The 25,777-nt window shown below is 39.8% G+C and overlaps 1 protein-coding gene across 2 annotated transcripts; it reads left to right on the top strand.

The window, feature by feature from the left end:
* Positions 1-124: 124 nt before the first annotated feature.
* On the top strand, positions 125-23,157 carry chka (choline kinase alpha). Of its 2 annotated transcripts, XM_071506829.1 has the most exons (12): positions 137-608; positions 1,285-1,393; positions 3,474-3,527; positions 11,010-11,123; positions 11,667-11,800; positions 13,335-13,439; positions 14,211-14,269; positions 14,381-14,468; positions 17,553-17,661; positions 17,751-17,857; positions 17,958-18,039; positions 19,527-23,157. In XM_071506829.1, exons 1-12 carry the CDS (start codon positions 373-375, stop codon positions 19,584-19,586), a joined length of 1,257 nt encoding a protein of 418 aa, XP_071362930.1. In that variant the 5' UTR covers positions 137-372; the 3' UTR covers positions 19,587-23,157. The 2 variants fall into 2 exon arrangements, with proteins under 2 accessions (XP_071362924.1, XP_071362930.1); XM_071506823.1 differs by lacking the exon at positions 3,474-3,527 and having other exon boundaries at positions 125-608.
* The last annotated feature ends 2,620 nt before the right edge of the window (positions 23,158-25,777 follow it).

Genomic DNA, 25,777 nt, shown 5'->3' with positions numbered 1-25,777 from the left:
GGGGTTGTGTCCGAACTGGCCAATCAGAGACGAGAAGCGGGAGAGGACGCGTCATGTGACCGCCCCCTCCCTGCCGGACCCACGGTACGTGTTGCCAGGCGCGTACATCCTCCCACTTATTCATTCCTTGCAAGTGAGCGGTGCCGCTGCAGCTGCCTGCCTCCGTTATCCGACTTCCAGCAAGAGCCTCAGCGACACGCATTTTACCAACGAAAAATAAAGACAAAGAAACCAACTAACTACAGCACCTCCATAAATTTACACAGAGAGAGAGAGAGAGAAGGAAAAAAGACAGTTATAACCGAAATAAATCAGAAGGAGTGGGCGTTTAACCGTTTTGTGTTTTTTTTTTTTTTTTTACTGAAAACCAAAATGAAAACCAAATTTATCAACGGGGTTTCTTCCTCCCCTTCCATGTCGCTGGGTCTGCTGGTGACCGAGAACGCCCTGCAGGTCCAGCCCGACGTCGAGGAGGACTGTAAGGATTTGGTGTGTCCCGACCGGCCCGACCTGGACACCCAGCGCAAAGCTTATCTGTGGTGCAGAGAGTTCCTGCACGGAGCCTGGAAAAGCCTGGCTGAGGACGACTTCCATGTCACCATCATAAGGTACAATGCTGTGTCACACCATGCAGTCTCAAAAGGCTGATATATACAGGATGTGTTTTCAGCGTGTTACACGTCGAGGTTTTAATTTGTGACTCAGATCCGCTCTCCCTTTGAACAGGATTTAGTGATAACGATGTCAGACTCACGCAAAAGATGCAGCTGCTCAGTGAGCGACACACATGAATGTATTATTAGACCTGCGGATACCGGAACAAGGACACTGACAGGAAGACATGGATGTTTTACTTATCACTTGCAAAACGTGTCAAATGAAATGTAAGATAAAAATGCAAATTAGGTTCAAGCGCTTCCAGGGTAGTTATTAATTCATATTCTATGAACCAACCCTGAAAAATGGCACCTATTATTTCCAGTCTTGAAGCTGCCTGTCTGTCTGACTCTTTGACTACTGACTTTACTTTCTAAAAACTAATAGCACAATCAATGTGTCGGACTTTCCCTTAAATATGAGTATTTTTGGTTGTTTTTTTTTTTTTCTTAAAAAAAAAAAATGTATACCAACAATTTATTTTGAGGAAGTAATAGTTGAGCTAGATAAGTTCAGGGTGTTGGAGCTGACAGCAAATTGTTAGTGAGAATGACAAAACAGGAGTCCCTTGTGCTACAATCACTCTTACTCGCTGACTGTGTGACTGTGTGACTGTCTGTCCTCCAGGGGTGGTTTAAGCAACAAGCTCTTCCTGTGCAGCCTCCCCGACAGCCTGGACACTGTTGGGGACGAGCCGAGGAGCGTCCTGCTGCGCCTCTATGGGGCCATCCTGCAGGTGGGAGCCACATCTGATCACTTGTCTTTGACAAACAGCTGAACGCTTTTGTTTTTACTGAACAAACAGTGTTGCAAGTAAGCCAAACACTTCACAGGGTTGTGTTGTGTGTGAGAAATAGTTTCTCTCAGTAGTGTCTAGTTACTAGTATATAACTATTGAACTTAAGCTGCTTTTAATGTAGATAAGTGCTGCTATCCAGCACACACATAACAGCAGAAATGTAAAAACCATTCACTGTTTGCTTTTGAATTAAAACTTTAAGAAACACTTTTCAGCCTTTATCACAGTGATGACATGTAACTGGGGTCGAAGGTTATGTTACTGTTTGAGTTGATAATCACAGTAAGCAGACAATAAACAAAAAAAGATTATATACACACAACTGTGTGATATGACAGTGTCACCACCAGAGGTTGTTGTTGTGTGTGTGTGCATCTGTAGCATCTGTGCATATGCTTATGTTAGTGTATGCATGTGCAGTTATGCTTTCATGCGTGTGCGTGTGTGTGTGTGTGTATGTATGTGTGAGTGCGTGTTAGCCATTGTTGTACATGGTGATGTACCCCCATGGCTGTACATGCATGTGTTCTTTGCCGTAGGCTTCCCAAAGGAGCGTGCCTTGGGCACTCTTGTTCCAAGGTGAACCCACCAAAAAACACGGTACAGTATGAGATCTCTGAAATCTCAGCCTAATACAAAGACGTAACACACACTTAATGTAGCACAGACCCAGCCACCAACACTGTGAAGATACAGTGTGGAGAGAAAACAAAGTGCTGAAACGCCTCTCGTGTCTGTCTCTTTTCTTCTCTAAGTCCCTGCCTCTTGTTTCCTCGTCATTAAGAAGTCAGCTGAATTTCTCAAAAGGAGGAGGACAAAAAGGAGGAGGCTGAGGATGAATCTGCATATTTGCAGCTTGCTCAGCTGAAAAAAAAAAAAAAAAAAAAAAGACAACAGCAGCATGGAAAATCATTAGCTTGTTTGCAGTGTGGCTTGTTGTTGCTTCACAGTTTGCACAAAAGCAGATAGATCATGAGTTTTCTTGCACCTCCTCACTGGTTGGAACGCACACAAAGAGATAGCTTTATCTCCTGAGATGACGTGGCTGGTGTGTTTAGAGTTCACGATCCCAGCTACCCTAGTTAAGGCAGACGATTTCTGCTGTGTTGCTAATACAGATAACTGCTTAGTCACCATCGCACCATCACATTGCAGATTTCACCTGCAAATATTGAGTGTCAAGAGGTCAAGGACTTAAAAACATTTGCACAAGATTCCTTAAAAAAACAGCATATATTCTAATCTCCTGCTCCTGCTGATTTCACCATCAGAGGTGTTGTTTGTAACACATACTGTTTGCTCCAGCCTCCCTTGATAAAAGACAGGGCCAAAACAAAGACGCAGCGAAATGAGGTGATCTCTTGCTCCTTCCTGAGCCTGATTCATTTTTATGTGCGCATTAACCGCTGGCCTGATGAGACCTGCATTAAGTATTAACTAAAGTCAGCGTAAAGTGCTAGAAACGGTTCGCTTTTATTGCACGCCATGTCCGAGAGAGCAAAAGCACCGTGTCCCTCACCATGGCGACTGCCGCCATCTCCATCGTGACAGAGCCACCTCTCAGAGATTAGTGATGTCTCATCAAAAAGCTAATATGATTAACCAACTCAGATGTCATCATCAGAGTGCACAGGCACTAATGATTAAACAAACCCCTCACTGCAACGGAGGCAGCGTTTCTCAGTAATGGAGATATGTGAATAGCATGATGGAAAATTAGAAGATTGACTCAATAAATCCCACAGCTAATAGAAAGTAGTTTTTTTTTCTCTCCCTCCTCAGAGGCAACCCCTTCAGTCCACAGTATCCAACCTCTGTCTCTGCTCTCTCTTTCTGGCTGTTGCGTTAAGCAGGTAGACAGGGAAACGCGGCGATTAGTCCAAAAAAGACTCGGTGTGTCTCTGAACTCATACTGTACTGTCTGCACTGCAGGCATGGCTAGGTTTTGATGTTGGACGTTCATGGACAGCTTCACATGTATTCATGGATAGTTCTTTCCTTTTTCTTTTGTTGATAGATGTCCTGTAATAAAGGGGATTCCCGACAATCAAACAAAGAAAATCACTTCCAAGTAAGTAACCGATGATGGTGCCACCATCCAGTACCTCTGCACAGTGTTACCCAGTGTCCATCCAGTCACCACAACATCCACCATCTCACGCGTCAGCCCCCTGAAAACCTTCCTTTGCTTCCCTAAATTCTCCTCTCACTCGGGGTTTCATTCTGATCTTGCCTCATCTCTCTTCAGTCTCTCAGGGGAATCACAGAGAAGCTGAATCTCTGGGTTTTCAATTTTCAATTTAACACCAGCCTCCACCTCTCTAACCCTTGGCACAAGCATGACTGTAAAAACTGAGCTGGGCGATTGTAGAGTCACGGATTTCGTTCAGTAGGAGCGGCTTATACGTCAAACAAACCTGATTTAAAGACTCTTATTGTGGTAAAAATGAGCTCATCTGGCTTGAAGTCAGTTCAACAGAGGAACTTCTATTGGGAACACAAGACCAGGGGTGGACAGTAACAAAGGACATTTAGTCGAGTACTATGAGGCACAGCTTTTAGTCAGAGGCAAGAATTTTCTTTTGTTTTGGAAAAAAGGGATAGACCATTTGCTGTGTTCGTCACAGTAGAAAATCCAGTCATGGCCAACTTCTACACTGTCAGTCATTGTGTGCTGCAGCATTTTTGGACATCTTAATGTGAACTTGGCAGTGGCCCATCATTGACTACGTGAGAAGGTAGAGGTTTTGTATAAAGCCTTTTATTCAACAGGTTGAGTCAGTTAATTCAGTAGGTTGTTTCAGAGTCATTAGGTCCTGTAAATACACAGTGGAACAATACAACAATGTGTTGACATTAAAAAATGTACACTTAAGTATTTTTTAAAGCAAGCACTCCAGTACTTTAACTCAAGTAAAAATTTGACTGAACAGCTGTCACTTGTATTGGAGTGATATTTGACCAGGAGTGTCTATACTTTGACTCAACTGAAGGAGTTGTGTGCTTTGTCCACCTCTGCAAAAAAACAGCACGTGCCAGCAGACAATAAAAGAACCTGAATCATTAATTGTTAGTCAGAGAGTCCCTGCTGGCAGTCTGAGTCACTGCCAACCCATAATAGAAATTCCTTCACCCTGCATCATGTCATGTGATCCCAACCCTTCACCTTCACATGATGGGGCTGAGTCACAGCTCCCTGGGATGTCATCGAGGTGACACTCTAAGCCAGTTGTTGTCACTCTGGCATGTTAATCGACAACATTGCTGCTCAGTTAGGTGGAGGGGAGCGTCGCCTTCAGTCATTGGTCGCGCTAATGCAGCACTGACCCAGGGTCAGTGTCTTAGGATGGCCTCGCATAGGTCCACCTCTAACGACGCTGTCTGGTCAAAGTAAATCCTATTTGGATTATATGGGATGACGCTGTATTAATCCCTGTGGGGAGATTTCAGATGTCACAGCAGCATAGAAGCACATGTGTCAGACACATATTAGATACAAATGAAGAGTACACAGTGTACAAATGACAGTAGCTACTAGATTTAGTTATTACTGGAGTTAGGTGCCTACAGTAATACACGAATATATTACAAATATGCTCTAACCTTTTAAAATTGTGGCCTGAACTGCAGAGAGAACCACGCCTTTAATTAAAAAAAAAAATTATGAAAGAGACATTTCTAACTTTCCTTATTAACACTTCCCTAATGTTTTATTTTTATTTATGATAGGATCATGTATTTCCACAATGTTAAATCCATCAGTACAAATGTAATCATGTCATACTCACTTCAGTCTGACGATGCAGGATTTTAAACATCTGTATTTAAAGTTTTTAAAATTCAGATTTGGTTTTTGAACAGAAAGACATGACATAAGGATCTTTGATAAATATCAGTTAACATTTAGTTATTGAAGAGTCGACCAAGATACCATCCAAACAGGACATTGAACTGTTGAAAAGCAGTAAAACATTTTCAGTAAACCTGAATGACTAATTTCTAATTTCTCTTTTATGTCTATCTTTATGGTGCAACAAATGCAAAACTACATACACATGCACTGTTGATAACTGGTAATAAATACCAGAACAACTAGACCATTGAATTTGATGAAGTCTAAAATGCTCTGTGTGTCTTCTGTTATGTGTTTATGTTTAAAAACAATATTGGTTGAGGTACAGTGATCAGATATTGTTAACACAAATATTTATAATCATATCAGCCTCAAAAATTTTGTACCAGCTTGACTGTTAATAGATTTTTGAGATTACATGTATATAATAATATATTATCTACGTATATTATACTACCTATGTTTTACATTTTATATGTATGTATATATATATATATATATATATATATATATATATATATATATATATACAAACTACCTATGCACAGCGAAAAACTACTGTAGGTGGTCGGTGGGTGTTATGTAACAGTGCATGTGGTTATTCAAGTCCTTATCTCCGTCCTTTGACATGAGTTCACTGTCGACACAGATAACTGGAACAAATGTGTGGCACTGGTTCTGCTCAGTTTGGGTGGATGTGACTGGTTTGTACTTAAAAATCTGCCCCCTTTACTGGATTACTGACACACATAACAGAAGAGATAAGTATTGAGGTTAAAGCATCAGCTGCCGGCAGCTCATAGTGCACCTGCTGCATTACTCCATTGCCAGCTGCTAAATATCTCACAACAGAGTGGCGGCACTGATATGGGATGTAACGAGTATCCAAAAGGAACCTGATCCCAGAGCCTACATCAGCTGTCAGACTGAATGTGATATGGAGGTTGAAATGGTGGAAATAGTGGGACCTGCTGTTCAGTCAAAAAGGATATTCAGATTTACTGCAGGAAGTTTCTGGTTCCTGCCCAAAACCAGGGAATAGTGGAAGGGAAGTGCTTGTTAGGAATGTTGATATTCCTCTGTGTTTGAACCATGGGTGTATTATAGGAACTGGATAATGGACTGAAAAATGGCACCCACTCACTTGAATGAAAATTGCTCACCGGGCACAAAAAAGCCAAAGAAGTTCATTAGATTCTGGGTTTGCTTTCATGCTGTGTGTTTCTTCAGGATGACAGCATACAAATAAAAATCGGTTTTAAAGGCTGTGGGAAAGTTTTACAAATGTTAAACCTCCAAGGATGAAGTTGTAGGTGTATATTGATGGTCTATGGAGAAAATGCTCTTTGGGATACAGGGTTTTTTTTCTTCTCTGTAATACCGCGAGTGGCCACTGGAACAAATTAACTGCAAGGCTGAGTGACTGTGCTGTATTCAGCTCTCTTAATACATCCATGGTCTGAACAGCAAGCCAGCTTGACATCTTTGACTTGTTGAAAATTAACTTCTGAACAAGTGGAAGTTTTGTCTGGGACAGTGAGCCAAATCAAACAGGCCGCTAAAACAAACACTAGCATTTAAAATAGGTCAGAGGAAATGAAAGAGAGATTGATGGACGGCTGCATGGCAGTCAGACAGTCAGTTGAGACAACCAGGGTCACTGTAGGACACTGTTAAAGCCTCTAAACAGCAAGTTAGTGGAGGATCATCAGAATCTAATAAAGGTTGGCTGTTTGCTCTATATTTGTTAAATCAGTTTAAACCACACCCACCTAGTCTCAATGAAGCACATTAAAGACCATGTCCATATGATGTTTTTTCATATAATACAAGATATATTATGTGAAATAAACAGTTAATGCCATGGCTACACATTTTCACCTTGAAATTGCATTAGGATAACCACTAACACTGTGTCAGCCACTGGCAGTTGTGAGCTAACAAACAGCATAAACAGATGAAAGATGCTTACTACGCTATCCATTCTGATATTTTGGTACACAACAAACTCCTCATTTGAGTCTGGGTCTGACTGAGGCTGAGATGTTTCTTCCAACACTCACCATCGTGATACGCGCTGCTCCCTCACCAGTCACCGAAATCTTGTCAGTGCAGAGAGCAATTGTTTGCATTAGCACATGTACTAACACTGTGTCAGCCACTGCCTGTTACAAGCTAATAAACAAGATAATCAATTAGCTGTGCTAATTGTTCTGATACGTCTTCTAGTCGCTGATTTCGGAAGTAAGCATAGATGTGCTTACAGCCCCATATTAAACAAAATATTAATCATAGCAGATAATTTTTTACTTAGTGTAAAACATGTCTGGAGCGGACCTTTAAGTGATAACATAGATTTTAACCATTAAAGATCAGCCATTAATATTCAATCTAATAGAAAAATACATAAGATTTGAAGCCAAGTTTTTGGAGGCTTTAATGACCTTCAACTACATTTCAGTTTTCTGACTGACGCTACCAGTTCCAGTGACTGTATCAACAGTGCAACTATTTGTTTTGCCCATTTCTCTTTATCACAAAGGTTAAATTTAAATCAGTGCATTGCACAAGTGTTAACTGTCAACATTGTTATCTTTGGCATAGATCTAAAGAAAACTTAGATGCCAAGACTGAAGTATGTTTGTAAAAGTTATCACTTAAATAGGGATCCTGCACAAGCTTGATAAACTGACTTGATACTTTGATCTGACTGTGGACTTGGTGCACAGCCAATGCAGGTAGAGCAAGGCAACTTAGTCTCTGAATACACAGAGGTCCTGCAGGCTGGCTGCTGCAGATTTAGGTCAGTGCAACAATGATGATGCACTCACTGACTCAGTGAAATACTTCAGAGAAGTGATACGTCCTCTAATCCAACCCCACAGGGGTTTGAGTCTCTGCTGAACTTAAGGCCGCCAGCTGGCCTGTCATCTGGCGGTATGTGTGTCAAGACGATTATGGTAATGTGGATAAGTCGAGTTGGAGAATTTGATGTGATCAGCATTCTGCAGATGAGGCGTTACATAACTAGGAATGAAACAGAATGTGCAACACACTGTTCAAGATACAGATGTTTCATTTGTTCAAGATGTTGAAGCATTTCTAAATTCACTGGATCCTTGTATTGGTAACATAATGCTGATGGAAACGTTATGCAGATAGGAAAAAAGGCTTGATCCAGTTGAGACCTGCTGAATAAGCTATCTGGATGCAAGTTCATGATTAACAATAGTCTTGGACTAGTAGGGATATTACTTTCTTTAATTAACTAAATGTAATGAAATATGAAGATGCAGATTTTTTGCAGATGACTTAACTCAGTTCCCAAATAAAGCAGAAGCCATTTGGCAATTTGTTGATTTTGCAAGTTTTTTTTTAAATGTAGTCTTTTTTCAAGCAAATATTATTTTCTTGATTAACTATTAATCTGTTGATTCAGTAAATAATTTGAAGATGAATCAGTAATTGAAATAATGATTAGTTGCTGATCTATTCTCCATAATTTTACATTGACATATAAGCTGAACAGAAATTTTCTCACATTTTTCTGATAATGATTTATGTGTTGCAGCTGGGATACAGGTTGGCAGCAGTCTATGACGTAAATGGCTTCACCATTACTTTCAACTTTCACACCTCAAACTTCTTGTTGACCACTCTCCAACAACAGAGATATCAGCGTCTCCTCCTGTAGCGTTCATTTTTGATCTCTGTAGGTGGTTCAGTACTGTTTTTATTTTTGAGAAATGTGCTCGCAGCATGGTCATGTGGAACATCTAGGAGGTCACAAAGTGAGCAGTATTGTTTTTTGTTTTTAGCTGGTTTCCTGCTGGACGGTCAGTATGAAACACATTCCCTGGTTCATAGCCAAAGACCCCACTGCTCAGATCCAAATCTCTGTCTCTGCAGCAATTTATCTGAAGGTTTTACATCTTAACGGGGTTAAAATTGCAATGTGTTGTACTGCCTTTTACTGTAACAATTAAGGGGGTTACTTTTAACTGCAGCAGAAAAGGAAGAAAACCTGACAACTTAATGGAAATGCAGTAATCCTGAAAGCAACACCATGGCATTGCTTTGATCTAAATGTGTGTTTACACAGCATTAATTTATTCAAAAAATAAATCTTATACCATGATAGAGCACAGTCAACAGAGAAATTATGGCATAGTTATTTACAGCAACCTGAACAAATGTGAAGCACAAAGCATTGGTGGTGATCACATACTAATCAGTATGTCATGTGACATCATCTGAATGAATTCAGATTAGTCGTAGTAAGGAGACTCGAACCAATGTCCACACAGGACTCAGGTTGTGTCAAATTTCCATGATATGAAGAAGTTATATCATTGGATAAATGTTGGATCGATGTCCTTGATAACTACCACATCAAGTAATTAAAATGATTTTGTTTGCAGATAACAGTTATGTTACATTAATGAAATTGAAAACTTTTAACTACAGTCAAAACATGAATAAAAATATAAATGGCAAGTTACTTTTTGTCAGCTAGCAGCTTGCCAGCTAACTAGCTACAGGCTAGTATTCTTAGCCTGAATTGATCTAACAAGTGATAATTTAGTTTTGCTTGGTTGCAGTATTTTATTTGCTACAAAGAACTCTAGATGTAGTTCATTCTTAGTTTCCTGCTGTTTTTGGTTTAACGTCACCTACCTAAAAAACTCTGAATTATCTCGACACAGCTCCCCCAGTGAACCTATTTGTGTCTTCATTTAATTCCAAGTGATACTAAACTGAGTTTCAGTTTCCCACAGAATTAATTAGCCTTGGAATCAGCCTTCACCTTGTTTTGTGAATTAGTCTTGGTCAGAAGCCCAGTTTTCTTTCTTCTCCACACACACACACACACACAATAGAGTGAAGCAGAATCAAGTCGGTGAGAAGTCCACGCACACTTTTAGACTCCAGGACACATTTTTGTGTTGGAGTTGGAGAGAAGGTTTCCCAGTTAACCTTGAGCTCCCATTGGGCTCCAGGCGACCGCGCGTTGGTGTGTGAATTTTGTTTGTCTCTAAGATAAAGGGAGACACACAAGGCTGTCTCTCTGCTCCAACACTTTCAACAGTGACTGGTCCTCTGAGTGGGCCCACTCTTCCCGAAAGTTTTAATCTACCTCTTGTCTTCTCCTCACCACTTTGACAGGTAAACCCAACTAACCCCAACCACAGCTGGTCTCCCCATTCAAACTCCTTCACCTCCAGCGCCCACGGATTCCCACTCCCACTTCTTATTTGGGGGCAATGAAGGCACTTACAAAATAAGTTTCATATATTTCATCAGAGAAACAGCCCATGTGAACTGTGGCGCTTCCTTGGTGACATTTTCTGTTTCCTGTTCACAGCTGTCAGTTCTGCCATTTCTCGAGAGAATCACTCTTTTACAATCCTTTGATGTGTACTTACATACCTATGCTCCAACGCTGATAAGTCATTACTTGAACACAGAACACTGTCACAGATTTAGAGTCTGAAAGGGGCTGACAGGAGAATTGTTTCAATCCATAGCTCACTCTAACTTTCATGTTTCCAGACACTGCGACCAGCAAAAGCTCTTTGCCTCATTGCTCATTCTGTTCTTATTGCATTTTACAGCACTGATGCGTGGTGGTGGTGGTGTAGACTGCTCCTATACTTTAAATGCTGAGTTGTTGAGTTTCTTTCTGTTGTGTGTTTTCAGGGCGCAGAGGCCATGGTGCTGGAGAGTGTGATGTTTGCAATCTTGGCAGAGAGGGAGCTGGGACCGAAACTCTATGGTATTTTTCCTCAGGGCCGGCTGGAGCAGTACGTGCCTGTAAGTCTGAGAATCTTGGCTTCTCATGTTAAATTAAAAAAATATATATTGTTTTGTTCAGTACTAATAGTAAAAAAAAACAAACAAATAATATCCCAGTGAGCGTTACTTTGACCCTTTATATATGAACTGAACGTGATGTGAGAAAGTGGTGATGGCTAGGGCTGCAACTTAAAATTATTTTCATTACTGATTAATCCACTGATTAATTTTTCAAGTAACTGATTCATTGTTTTGTTTATAAAATGCCAGATGATGGTGAAAAATGACTTACTGTAAAATGTTGAACTTAAGTATAAGGATAGTATGTAGAATTTCATAACATCAGGAAACTGTACATTGCTGACTCATACACTTTTTTTTACTTTTGATTTCATTTCAGTAAAAATTCAGAATCTGAGGGATAATAATCATTTTTTCTGTCTTAACCCATTTTGTGTGGGCTGTTGTAGTTTGACATAAAAATGTTGCTCAGTGCCATGTCTAAAATACTGAGAATCATGGTTACAAATGAAATAATCAGTTACGATATCCTGTTGACAGAGCCGTAAACTGGACACGTGTGAGTTAAGTGACCCCAGCATCTCAGCGGAGGTGGCAGAGAAGATGGCCAAGTTTCATTTAATGAGGATGCCCTTCAACAAGGAGCCAAAGTGGCTGTTTGGAACCATGGACAAGTGAGTTATTTAAGTCTTGTCTTGTCCTGCCCTGGCCTGTGTCTTGTTTTGTTTTCAAAGACATCAGGAAGCCAAGAAAAAGCTCCTCAGTCAATAACTGCAGATTTTGAATCCTGAGAAAAGATGTTACACCACTCATTAGTTATCAACGAGGTGGCGACTGGCTTATCATTATGCACTTCCGTCTGAATTGCTTTCAAATGTATTTCTTAGGTGTTGATATGGTTTACATTGTGCAATGTTTGTCAGGGTCTGGTGATAAAGATCATCGTCCTGTTCCATCGGTTGTCTGTGAAGGTACCTAAATGCTTTCCCAGATTATGAAAATACGTAAAACATTACTCACTGGCCCAGCCATGTGACTGGTTTTGTAAATTTCCACGTCATAAAAGAACGAGGAATCAGAAATCAGAGACATATAGCATTAGTTCGTGAGATGTTTTAACGATTCAATAGAGATAACACTGATTTTTTAGACAGAGAAGCTGTAACAGAAGCCTAATCTTTGCAGCCAAAGCTAAATCTGCCCTGGAATTTGTATGTGGGTGTGTTAAATTCCTCAGATGGTTCAAACACAGAGGTTGGAGTCCTTTATCTCCACATACTGTTTTGGCCTTGAAGTTAAGTGGGCTAAGTGACTTGAGAGATTATCAGTTTAATGGCTGAAAAGATTGGTTGTCTTAGTTTTTAACTTTCTTTTTGCCTTTGACACTCACCTTAGTTAGAAGCAACAATCCTCTCATTAGCCTGGTCCTCAGCAAGCCTTTAACTGTTGTTAGATAGCAACAACAGCAGCCGCAAGTTACAGTTACAGCATATAGACAAATGATGAAAATTAGAAAAGGGGGGGAAAAAGTCAGTTTACTGTCTCACAAATGTTATTAGCTAGCATTAGGTAGCAAACAATGCTAATTAGCTAAAATGAGCTAAGATTAGTTAGCTAACAAGACTACTGTCATTAGTTAACATTAGCTGACATTAGTTAGCTAATAATGCTTCATTTATTGGTCGACATGAGCCAACATTAGTTAGCTAACAATGCTACTCTCATTAGTTAACATTAGCTGATATTAGTTAGCGAATAATGCTTAATTTATTGGTCGACATGAGCCAACATTAGTTAGCTAACAATGCTACTGTCATTAGTTAACATTAGCTGATATTAGTTAGTTAACATTGCAACTGTTATTGGTTGACAGTAGCTAAAATTAGTTAGCTAACAATGCTACTGTTATTTGACATTTTGCTGACATTAGTTAGCTAACGTTGCTACGGTCATTAGTTGATATTAGCTAGCATTAGTCACCATGAGGCTGTAGCAACAACACTCTGGGATGACAATCAGTCATTGACAGTCATTGATTGTCAAGATGCGGTATCATTCTTATCAGTGAGTCAGGTTGACGTTGACATTTAGGCAACACTCACATGATCCCGACTTCACTGATAACCACCTTTCTTCAACAGATAAGAGAAAAAAATGTCTGAGAGTGAAAGGCAGGGTAATTATATGTGTGTGTAATGTTCTCAACAGGTACCTGAACCAAGTCATGAGGCTGAATTTCACCAGAGAATCTCACCTGCGTCGCTTCAACCGCATGCTCAGCTACAACCTGCCACAGGAAATGGATATCCTTAAGTATGTAGCTGCACACACACACACACACACACACACACACACACACACACACAGACTTACAGAGTGTTATGTAACACAGTGTATAGAATGTGTAGGTCCCTTTGATGGTTTTTACCACAGAAATCCTCAGACTAAACAATCCAAACACATTTTTTTAGTATGGCAAAGTGTAGACCTGCTCATGTTTTAAACAGTGACTGGAGAGAAAGCCAGTTACTAAAGCAATGAAATACTGATGTGATGTGTCTCAGTGAAATTTTTTTCTAAGTCATTTTGTATTGACCAGACCAGAATCTGAATTTCGAAAAGCAGCCGCATTGGCATGAACCCTGTCAAGACGACAGAGCTATGATATGTAGGTTTTTTGTTCATTTCTAACAGCACTTTGAGGTTTTTCTTCTAGTCCGTAGCACTGTGAATGTAAAGGGATCAAACCGCTTGTTCAAGCTGCTCTTGTGGTTTTGCGTCATTAATCCTGGGTGACCACCATCTGTTGTCCCTGAAGAACTTTAACTCGCATTACAGACATATCTTTTTCATTTGTTCCCTTAGTTGCACTGAGCTGCTACCTGGGAATACCAGCTGAGAGACTATTTGCAAAGGTTTTAAATAGTTTTACAATGAAGTAAAGCAGTGATGAAACAATATCCAGAATATTGTGGCTTCATATTTACGTGTATTGATCATAGTGGTGAGGATACAGTATAAAGATGCACACCAGGAGCTCCTGATTTATCATCTTTGATTTATGACCCCTCTGTGTATGTTCAGGTCTCTACTGGAGTCCACCCACTCTCCTGTGGTGTTCTGCCACAATGACTGTCAAGAAGGTAAAAAAGACATAAGCCAGCTCTTTATGTTGTACATTTACTTTTCTTTTATCTAAAAAACCTTCCCCAAAAAACAATAAAAAACGACTTTTGCTTACGTGCTGCTTTCAGGGAACATCCTGCTGCTGAAGGACCGCCAGACCTCAGACAAACAAAAGCTGATGCTCATTGATTTTGAGTACAGCAGCTACAATTACAGGTAAGTCAGCAACCACTGGAAACAAATCTCAGGTGTAGCAAATCGCTTTAAAGGTTGTAATATCATTTTATTATAAACAACATCCCATGGAAAGACCCAAACACACATTAAGCCTAATGAATTTTATTCCTCTGAGCCATAAAGCTCCATTAATTGCACCTCCCATTGCGAGAGGCTATATTTTTCCCCAACAAATGCACAGTTTACTCCCGTTTGAGTCAGGTCAGGTTACATTTTTTGCACCTGTATGCAAATTTGGTTTGCAGTAAAATGAGTCATCACATTTCCTGTAGACTGCAGCACTCAGCCGTTTGAGGAAATGAATAAACTTTTATGTACATCTTCAGAATGGACAAATGAGCAGATGGAAAATATCAAGAGACTTATTAACACATTGTTGGTGCTGGTCCTTTTATGGAATTTGTTAAAACTAGCATAAATATAGAACATTACCTTCTGTATTCTTAAAGACTTGGTATCAACACTGGATTCATACCTCTGAGATTTCTTTTAGATTAAATCCAATGCTGGAAAACGTATACACTCTCTCATCCCAGTCAGTTTAATAGTGTGACAGTGGTGTGTTCAGTGCCATTGTTTGTCACCTCTGCTGTGTGTAGTGCGTCAAAAACAAATGAAAGTTTACTTAAAGGAGAATCTTGGTAAACTTGTAGTTTTCTAGTAGCCACCAGGAAATGGAGGAATTGGAAAAAGATGAAATGACAGTTTTTGCTGAGTTGCCGTGCACATGTTAACACAAAGAAATGAAACTAGATAAAGGAAGTTTGCAAGGCATTCTGGGTGGGCAAATTGTGTATCTTTGCCATTGAGTTATTTTTAGCAATGTTTATTACACTGTGTGCTGTGGTCAGATAAGTTGAACTTGAAATATGAAGTCCGACAACAGTGTAACACCCTATCCAGACATTTTTCTATAGAAACCAAATGTGTGCAATATTAAGCAAATAATGACATTATAAAATTTGAATTTAATTTCAGACAGTTTTTTAAGTGTATGTATGACAGTTTGATATGATATTGATAATTATTTCACAGATAATTGCTGTTGCTTATTCCTCTTCGGCTACTGCTGCATCACCATCTCTCATCGTCTTGCTAGCTCTTTTCTTTCCCATCTGTCTTTGGCTCTGCACGCCAGACAGGGGGGTGGGGCTGCTTGCGAGGCAGGCTGTGAAGGGAAAGTGAGAGACAAAGAGAGACGGCGTGGAGTAACCTAGATACTGAGCCAGAAAGAAATCAAAATCACAGGAAAAACGAGAGAAAAAAACGAATGCAACCGGGCTTCTATCTGTTTTACATCATTACTTCCCCATGACACTCATAATTCATATCCACCTCCCTCTGTTGAAATATTCACTGCAGCTGTTATGTAACCAGAATTTGGCAGGCCAGTGAGGACGCACAGGATGGAGGCAAAGGAAAGGCCTCAACCAGATCTGTCACTGTTACTACTGGACATGGTGCAGTGGATTTCCAGTACAGTCATGCACAAGGGACTATGAATAGGCTCAAACAGATTGGAACAAAATGTTTTCTGCACCTTTCAGTGACCTCATATGTGTTTCCATGTGTAAAGTCTTGAGTGTCTCATTCTTGGGAAATGGCTGAGATTACACTGGTCTCAACCAACAGTGGATCTCAGACAATAGTCTCCTTCTTTCTCTCTCTATCTCCCACACACACACCGCCCCGCCTGCCCGCCCCCCGCATCTCCCCTCAGCGTGGCCCCTTTAAGTCTCCTCATATGCTGCAGAGTGAACATGTGACCCTTTGTACACAAATGATTGACCGCACACACATACCACACATGTGAGCACATGTGCCAACATGTATATACAGGAAGAGCACGCCCCCAAAATGGAAACATGTAGTATGGATTTTTTTTTCTCATTAGTTGGAAGTGGAAACAGAAGGGAACGAGTCCAGATCACAGACTCCCCCAGAGCAGAGGGAGGTTTTGTGTTGGAAAAGGTTTTCCCAGCTGCTGATAGCAGTATGGGAATTTAGGGCACGATCACATACAGCCACTGTCCATTAGTTCTGGTCTAAATTGCAGGATGAGTATCCTCTCTTCATTTGAATGAATAGAAAACCAGGCTTGTTTTAGAGACAGGCCTGTATGCTACACATTGTAATGACTATATTTTCATCATGGTTTAGGTCACACCAGCAGGATTGTGATATTAGCTGGTGGGACAGGTGATCTTTGATGATCTGCTGGCGTTTCATCCAGATCCAAATCAGACTTCGTCCAGTCCTTCACGGTTTATGACCAGATACACTGTGGTTTGTCTTTACTGCTAATTAGCAAAAGTTAGCATGCTGACATGCTAAACTACGATGGTAGCCATGGTAAAAACTATACAGTAGATTACACAGTATTTTCATGATGAGCATGTCATTAGCATTTAGCAACACAGACCTGCTGACACAGTTTTGCACTCTCATGGCCCAGAAATTCTGCTGTCTCATTTGCATCTGATGGAACAGATTTGCGCCTATTTCCATCAGTCCAGCTGCCTACATAACGGCTCATGTTTTACTCCAGCTACATGATCATAAACATATTTTTACACTCCAAGACTACTTTCCTCTGTGATTTAGTATTAGACTCTGAGCACTTCCAAAACCTAAAACTTAAATACTCAATGCTAATCCTACGCCTTCTTTGTAGATGCAGTGTTCGAGCTGTTCATTTCTATCAATTGAAACATAGCTACTGTTAAACGTATATACAGCTACATTGATGCACATAGATATCATTTCACAAAACAGCAGCGAACCATAACTTTCCACGTAAGGCCACATGACAGCAGGCGTCACTTGTTATGTGGCAAAGGATGAATTAGCATCTGTTGCGTTGTCCATATTTGATTAAATCCATAAAACATAGACCCTCAGTAAAGCAGGTTGGGTGACAAACATCTCAGGGCCATAAACAGTTAGGAACTAATGATTGAAAAGAGGCAGGCCTGACTGCCTAATAATGTCCCTCTAAGAAGTCAAGCAGAAAGTATTTATTCATGTAAAGGCATCACTCATCATCTCCTTAACCTTTTACAGGGGATTTGACATTGGCAACCACTTCTGTGAATGGATGTATGACTACAACTGTGATGAGTTTCCTTTCTTCAGAGTCAGTGCTCAGAACTACCCTTCAAAGGCCCAGCAGGTGTGTATATGATACGTTCATACGCTAACACTGATTTGGTTTTACTTATGGGCTGCTGACCGGTGCGAACTTGTCACATCCCTGTGCAGCTCCACTTCATTGAAAGCTACCTGCGCGAGTCCGACAGAGGGTTTGACAACTTGAGTGAGGAGGACCAAATGAAACTGAAGCAGGAGCTTTATATTGAGGTCAACAGGTGAGCTCATGTAAACCGACATGGCACTCTCAATACCAGATAATACAACAGAAAGGTAAAACCAGTACAAAACACAGTATTAATGTGCTTTTAAATGTAGATTCTCCCTGGCATCCCACTTCTTTTGGGGCTTGTGGTCGATCATCCAGGCCCGGCTCTCCACCATCAAGTTTGGATATCTGGTGAGTTAAAATTGTATTTTTGTCAGTATTTACTGTGTTAAGAATATGAGAGAGGAAGAGTTTTTTAAATGGATAAAATTGCCATTTTGCCCTTCAATCTGCACTTAATAACCCATAATGATAATCAACTGGATGGAAAGAAACCTAGCCTTACGCATTTAGGGTTTACCGTTTCAGCCCTGGCGTCCAACTGAATTGAACTGACCGGGCGTAGTTTAGAAAGGCACACATCTCTGTATATAAGGTCCACCACATCACACTGCATGTCAGGACAAAAACCAAACCATGAAATCCAAGGAACATACTGTAGACCTCTGCAGTAACACTGTGATGAGGCATAGATCAGGAAAAGGGTATACAAACATTTCTTAAGCTCTGAGTGTTCCCAGCAGCTCAGTGGCATCAGTAATTGTGAAAGGGAAGACGTTTGGAACCAATAGGACTCTTCCTATTGTTGCATCCAGCCAAACTGACTCACCGAGCAAGAGGGGCCTTGGTTAGGGCCAAGGGTTATTCTAATAGAGCTTCAGAAGTCCTCTACAGAGATAGAAAAACCTGCTGGAAGGATGGACGACCATATCAGCAGCACTCCATCAATCAAGAACTTTATGGTAGAGTGGCTACACAGAGTAAAAGCCATGTGACAGCCTGCTTGGAGTTTGCCAAATGGCATTTAAATGACTCTGAGTGTAATGGCTCCAGGGTGCCCATGACTGGAGCAATGGTTCACTTTTCAGCACAGTGGCTGGAAACACACAACCAAGACAATCCTTAGTGGCTTCAGGACAAGTCTGTGACTGTCCTTGAGTGGCCCAGCCAAAAGCCAGACTTAAACCCCATTGATCATCTGAGGAGAGACCAGAAGATGGCAGTTGGCAGAAACGTCCAATCCAGTCTGATGGAGCTTGAGAAGATCTGCTAGGAATAATGGGATAAACTGCCCAAATCTATCTTGTAGAGACTTACTCAAGACAACTCGAAGCTGTAACTGCTGCCAAAGTGGCGTCTACAAAGTACTGAATTAAGGGTCTAAATACTTTTTTAAATGAGAGATTTCAGTTGTTGATATTTAGTAAATTTTCATTCACTTTGTCATTATTGACTATGACTGAGTGTCGATTGATGGGCAAAAATGGCAATTTTATCCATTTACGATCAAATGAATAATATGTTCAAAAAGTGAAGGGGTCTGAATACTTTCTGAAGCCACTGTATAGTAAAACTGTAGAGATCTACAGGGGAGAAAAAGTGGGGGTTGACAGCAGCACAAGAGAGAGACCAGATACAGATACAAAAAAATGATCAAACCAGATTAAAGGAAACAAAAAAAAAAAATTGTAAAGCTGTCTTAGTTGACCCTGAAATTAGTAGTATGGAAATGTACATTATACTGAATTTACCATGTAAACTATTTTTATGTAAGAATTTTACCACAATCAGAATTGTGCTTGTGCATACTTATTCATGTATACTTGACTGTGTTGTAGGAGTACGCACAGGCCAGATTTGATGCCTACTTCCAGCAGAAGAAGATTTGGGCTGTCTAATGTAGCGAGATAATGGGATGGATTGACAACACGTTCGGCCAAATGGCAGGAGGCGGATATACGGACCTGATTAAGATTCCACGTTCCACGCTTTAACCACACCCCCTGCCTCGAGAGGATTTGCTGGCTAGTGTTGGTGTTGCGCTTTACCAAAGCCAAAACTTGATCATGTGGCTAGGATGCTTAAAGTACGCTCCACAATCCATTGCAGCTCGAAGTTTACACTGTGTAACTTCCTGAGAGCCAAAAAAAAAAAGAAAAGAAACAATGACTTGTACTAATCTAATCACTGGTCAGAACTGCTCTCTGCCTTTGACTTGTTTGAACCTCATCATTAACACAAGGGTTTTGAGCGGGTTGATTTCAGTTACACTCAATGTGCCAGTAACCTGGCCTTACCTGTTACGTACGGGCTAACTTGTTCAACAGGCCAGACCGATGTCTACACGACATTGACTTTTCTTTTTTAGATGGTTGTATTTATCATTTTCTTCAGGCCAGGGCAAATACAATTATCTTGTTTTTCAAAGTATGTGAAAAGTTTTCTGCGCAGCTGGTTAAACTCCATCAAAATCAAAGACATCAAACTTCAGTTGATTACAATTAGGTCTGGTTCTGTGTGGCTCTCCTCACTAGTAATGCTGTACTGTGACTTTTCTCAACCTGTTTTTACTGACAGAAGTTTGGTGGTTGTGTGGTATTAGTATGTAGAACACTGCGACCAGTCGACCCACATCTCTGTGTATCTTACACGTTGGGTATTATCATTTGGATTGTTGGATTTAGTCAAAAAGACATTCCAGCCCTGCTTTATGAGCCAAGGAAAATCTTGCTAAGGTAAGAGACTTAAGAGCTAACTCACTATATTCGTTTCTTATAATACTTTTGTATATTATCACTGCATTGAAGAAAACTTCAGTGACACTGGTTCCTTATGGTGGGAATTGATTCTCTGTTGACTTCCCTGGTTGCCTCCTTCCAACTTCTCTCATCATTGTACCTCCAATATAATGACACAAGCGGTGACATCATACTAAACAGCTGAATTTTACATAGATTACTACTTGAAGTTGAAGCTTGACAGCTGTATATTTAGTAAAATGTGACCAGGACCACTCTTTACTCCTGAGAGGTTAGTAAGTGGTGATAATCACCTCGTCAAACCCAAACTGTTTAAAACTTAGAGATGTGGGAGTGAAAACTGACCATTTCGTCCTGCTGCCTCTCATCCAAACATCCTGAGGGCAGCTTGATTCTACCTCACCCTATCAGGGGTGCATAAAACACTCTAGAGTCATCACCTGCTGTTAACACAGCCTTCACTTTGCCTTTTAGTGAACACTTGGTATGTTTGAATTGTAGTTTATTTTCTTTGCATTGCACTTCTCACGTATGGTGAAAAACAGATTGTTCATGTTGATAAGAATGCTGCAGCATTTTCTTTCCATGATAGAAATCAATTGTCTCCACATTTCCCCTGTTGGAGAGATAAATTACCCAATGAAGCAGAACAAACAGACATTGCTCCCTGTATACTATATAGTGCACAACATTTACTGTCCATTTGCACATACAGTTCAGACACAGCCCAAAATTGAGCTCTTCACTCTCAAACAACACTGCAGACCAAACTCGCCACTCGAAATTCTACCTAGATTTTTTTAAACAGTGGTTCCTTGATTTCAGACAATGGACAAATGCAGTCCTCTTATTTCGACCCAGTGACCAATTATTTTGCCAATGGTCACCAGCGGTTTTTATTAACAGTGGCTAGCTGGCTAATTAAGCTAATGTTAGCTAATGTTTGTTTAAAATGCTGTCTACACCTAGTGAGAACCCTGTAAAAAGGGGGTTTAAAATATGCACTTAATGTCTACATACATGAGACTATGCTAAAATAACTGAGGCTAAAAGCAAGCATGTAATTGGGATGGGGAGGGTTACGAAAAGATATGAAAAATGGAAATTTACCACACACTTCAGTGCATTAAAAACACTTATGCTCTTGAGTTTATGATTTTGAAAGGACTAAGAGTATTGTGGTTACGTAACAACGAACAACGTAAAGAAATCCGAAAGCTTGACAGGCCAGATATGCCTAGTTACAGTTGCTTTGCCATGATTGGACAATCACTATTTGAAGTAGGGGTTAAGCAAAAGTAAATTCAAACAGTAATTGTTTCCATAACCAACATCACAAAACACCTCCCCTTTTTGGAATTACACAGAACTGGTTCGAAACACTTTACCCTTGTTTGCTATTATTGTGGAAAGATACATATGACTGTGATACTGTGATATGTGCAACCACCACAAAAGGCTGGCATGCATATCCATGTTCATTCCTGTTAATATGTAGCAGATTTATACATCAGGGTATATTCGCTGTTTACCTGGAAGTCAGTGGGATTTAGCTTTTCAAGCCCCCAAAATGAATGTGTGACTCTGACACACAGTCTCGACAGAGCTAAGGGAAGTGAACAGGATCACAAAACTAAACTGATCCTTACATCAGTGGTCTGATACTGGAACCACCCAGAGGCGTTTGAATGTCTACTGTGGCACTTTTGTTCTGATGACCGCAAAAATAAAAACAAAAAAACAAAAAATAAATATATACTTGAGTATTTTCATGTTTAAACATTTGGGGGTTGTTGAACTGTGACTTTTAAGTTGTTGAAATGTTAGTTTTATTTTACATGCAAATGTATTTTATTGTATATTTCATCATTATATTTCTTTTGGAATGTGGTTAATGTATAGTCTTATCTTTATTTTGTAAGACCTTCACTATATGCTAACTGTTGAAATTCTGAAGTGTTACTGGTACATCCCTCATGAGCCAATAATCTTTACATTAGTCCTTTTTTTCTTCCTCAGTATCATTCAGTGTATGATCTGTATTTTTCTCATTCATACGTTGTCTTTTGTTTTGTAATGTATCAAATGCCAGCATTTGCCCTGAGCTTTCACTGTGTGTTATTTCCATCACAATATTGTTGTTTTTTTCACATTTTTAAAAATATCAGTCACAGAAAAAATGGACACAATGATTTGTAGTTATAGTACATTCCATACTTACTTAACTTTCAGTATCACGACCAAAGTAACAAAAATTTTGATCTAATTGGGTCTTCCAGTAAAATTTCAATTTGTCCCCAGTAGGGAACAAACACACTCATGAACATTTTAGCTTTTACTGTATGTAATATTCACAAACAAACAAAAATATGGGTCTAGCTAAAATTATCCAAATATAAATACACACAAACGTGTACCTTATCATTCTTGAGAATGTACATTAATGTAATACACTTATTTTTTGTTGAAAAAACAACAAACAAACAAACAAACAGATTTTGTTCTGTGATAGCAGCCTTAACTACACTATCCTGTGACTCACAGTGATAACCTTTGCTGTCTATGCAGCTGTGCTGAATGCGTTCAGTATGTACTTACAAAACAATACCTTTTAATTAAAAGTGTTTAGGGTTAACCGCATAGAAATGATCTTGGCTGTAAATTTACTTACTCTGCTTTGCACAAATAAAGATAAAGAAGAAAAACTTGACTGACCAGTGTTTTGTTTGGACATGTATTTATGATCCACCAATTTTGTCCAGAGAGAAATATCTCAACAACTTCTGGATAGATTGTCATGAGATTTTTGGAGACATTCTGGGTCTTCAGAGGATGAAGCATTTGGACTTCAGTCTGGTGATCCCCTGACTTTTCACCCAGAGCCTCCTCCAGCATTTTCACATATTCAGCAGAAAATCTCCACATCTACCAGATGGATTGTTGCAATATATTGGGCAAACATTCGTGTTTCAGAGGATGAATCCACTGACTATGCAAATGACTGATTAGCAAATGTTAGCATGCTAACGCACTAAAAATATGGTGAACATAGTAAATATTACCAGCTTAACAATGGCATGCTAATCCTAATATGTTAACAGATGGACAGGCAGAGGGATGAAGCGGAAACTTTTATCTGGTGAATTATGCAATGTAATTCATTTACATTTACATTTACTCATTTGGCAGACGCTTTTATCCAAAGCAACTTGCAAGTGAAGGACAACAGTAAAGCTACAGTGCAGTGGGACACCACCTGCAAGTTTTAGGTAACACATCTATTTAATAAGTGCTGGGACATTATATAAGGAAGCTTAGTGCATCAAGAAGTGCTAGTTAAACAAGTTCAGGTTTTACCATCCGGTGAAATCTCATGTTTATTAGTGACATGTCAGAACTGCACTGCGGACTGGAGTCTCTGCTGACGGAGACAGCCAACTCGTGTGAATGGTTCCAATGTGGGTCGAACACATGTTGAGTTATACTCCCGCCATATGCAGTTCTGCTTTCTGAAAGTGTTGCACCACAACTTCCTCAATTTTGGCCTGGGCTGTCTCTAATGCAGCGTGGCTCAACATGGTAAGAAACTGCCAGAACAAATGAGAAATCACTTTAATCACTTTTTCAACCTTTACAGACGACCTTTATTTAAAAGCTTGGCAGGCGAGGACGTTTCCAACACAAAAATAATTCCAAACACAGAAATCACACAAGAGAGACAAACCATGACCTGGGCTAATATGTCCTCTGACTTGAATCCAGTAAAAAAAAAAACATTTAAGTATTTTAAAATGAAATATGTTCGACAACTCAACTGACCGTAGAGCGCTGCTAGTATTGGTACGCTAATCACATTGTAGCTTAAAGACAAAGTACACTGACTTTCAGTATATTTCATTCCAGTTTTGTTTTGATGTTTGTGAGTAAGTGACGATGAGCTCAAAATGTTAAGTTATCGTTTCAGAGACTGAAGGACAGCAATTCAGGACACTACTGCTGTGCTAAGTTCAACTCTGCTGTCATGGACATTAAAATGTAATAAATTAACAATTTAATGATACTGACCAGGTTATATTGCAGCCACTCTAGTGTTGCCTTTATGTCAAATTATCAACTTTGTACACAAGATTAATGGCCAGCTCGCTATGACATTTAATGTAGGTTCCTTAAGGATGAACCCTTGTTATTTTTGATGATCCACTTTTGCATGAGATGCTGTATTATCTAAACTGATATTTGTGTAACACAATTATGCAAAGGAACCTGTTTATACTGTCATTATATATATATATATATATATATACTTTTCATAAAGTTAAACAACAGTTTAAACAACAGAGTTTGAATACACCATTTGTGTGTTTTTACCCCAAAAAAGTCTATAAGCATTGAGATCTCCCCTGTGTAAATGTAGCTGAGAGTTTGAATTGAGATGAGGACAGCAGTGATATCCGCAGCAGGGCAGTCATTGCAGTTATGTGAAATACTCATTGAGGTAATGGACACTGAGATGGATGAAATAGTGAAATGCTGCAGTGAGAGCTGCAATGAGTTAGACTTGGCCTGGTGAAGTAAAGCTGCAGCCAACTGCATTACTCATACAAAACTGACAAGATACACGTTAGCCAAGTGACACTGTTGCCAAAAACAGCAACAGCATCCATCCATGTTTTTCTGTCTGACATTTTGCAAAAGCTCTGCAGTTTGGCAGGACAGCCACCATTTGTCAAATCATATCATTTCTTAAGTGGAGGTTTTTTGATTAGAACAAATTGTGTTTCAGAAAATTAAGACAATAAAACATCTATCCATTGTGTCACCAACACTCACAGTCCTACTTCAACGAGCAGTTTTGCTTTTAGATAATTAGAAAATAACATCAACCCTGCTGAGTTCGTGATTCAGTACAAGCTGTGCTTGTTTAAGCTGAAGTTGTGTCATTGCTCTGCAGTACAGCCAACAGTTGATCAAATAAAGTGTTGCGCAACAAAGTAAAATGGGGGAAAAAAAGTCAACACGTCTGGTTTACATTAGGCTTTTTTTTGTCATTGATACAAACCAATTCACTCTCTTTGGAACATATATCAGATGTTGGCCTACTTTGTCCGTGATGCACCCTATATCATATTAATTAAAATAAAAGGTTTATTGGCTCCACGGTGCAGCCACATCTGCTAATAACTAATAGGAACAAACAGACATAGAATCTGCGATGGCACCCCTGAAGGAGCATTTCGAAGGTTGCAAAGTTTATTGTTCACAACCATCTTAGTGCTAAACACCTGGGAAAGTGGTCTTTTGGGCCCCATGTTATGTAAAATGTGTTAGGG

Source organism: Trachinotus anak, unplaced genomic scaffold (assembly GCF_046630095.1).
Source record: "Trachinotus anak isolate AG129_WGS33_773 ecotype Australia unplaced genomic scaffold, CSIRO_AGI_Tana_v1 ptg000002l, whole genome shotgun sequence".
Taxonomy (NCBI): domain Eukaryota; kingdom Metazoa; phylum Chordata; class Actinopteri; order Carangiformes; family Carangidae; genus Trachinotus; species Trachinotus anak.
Note: the sequence above shows the minus strand (reverse complement) of the source record. Positions and strands in the feature narration are given on the sequence as shown.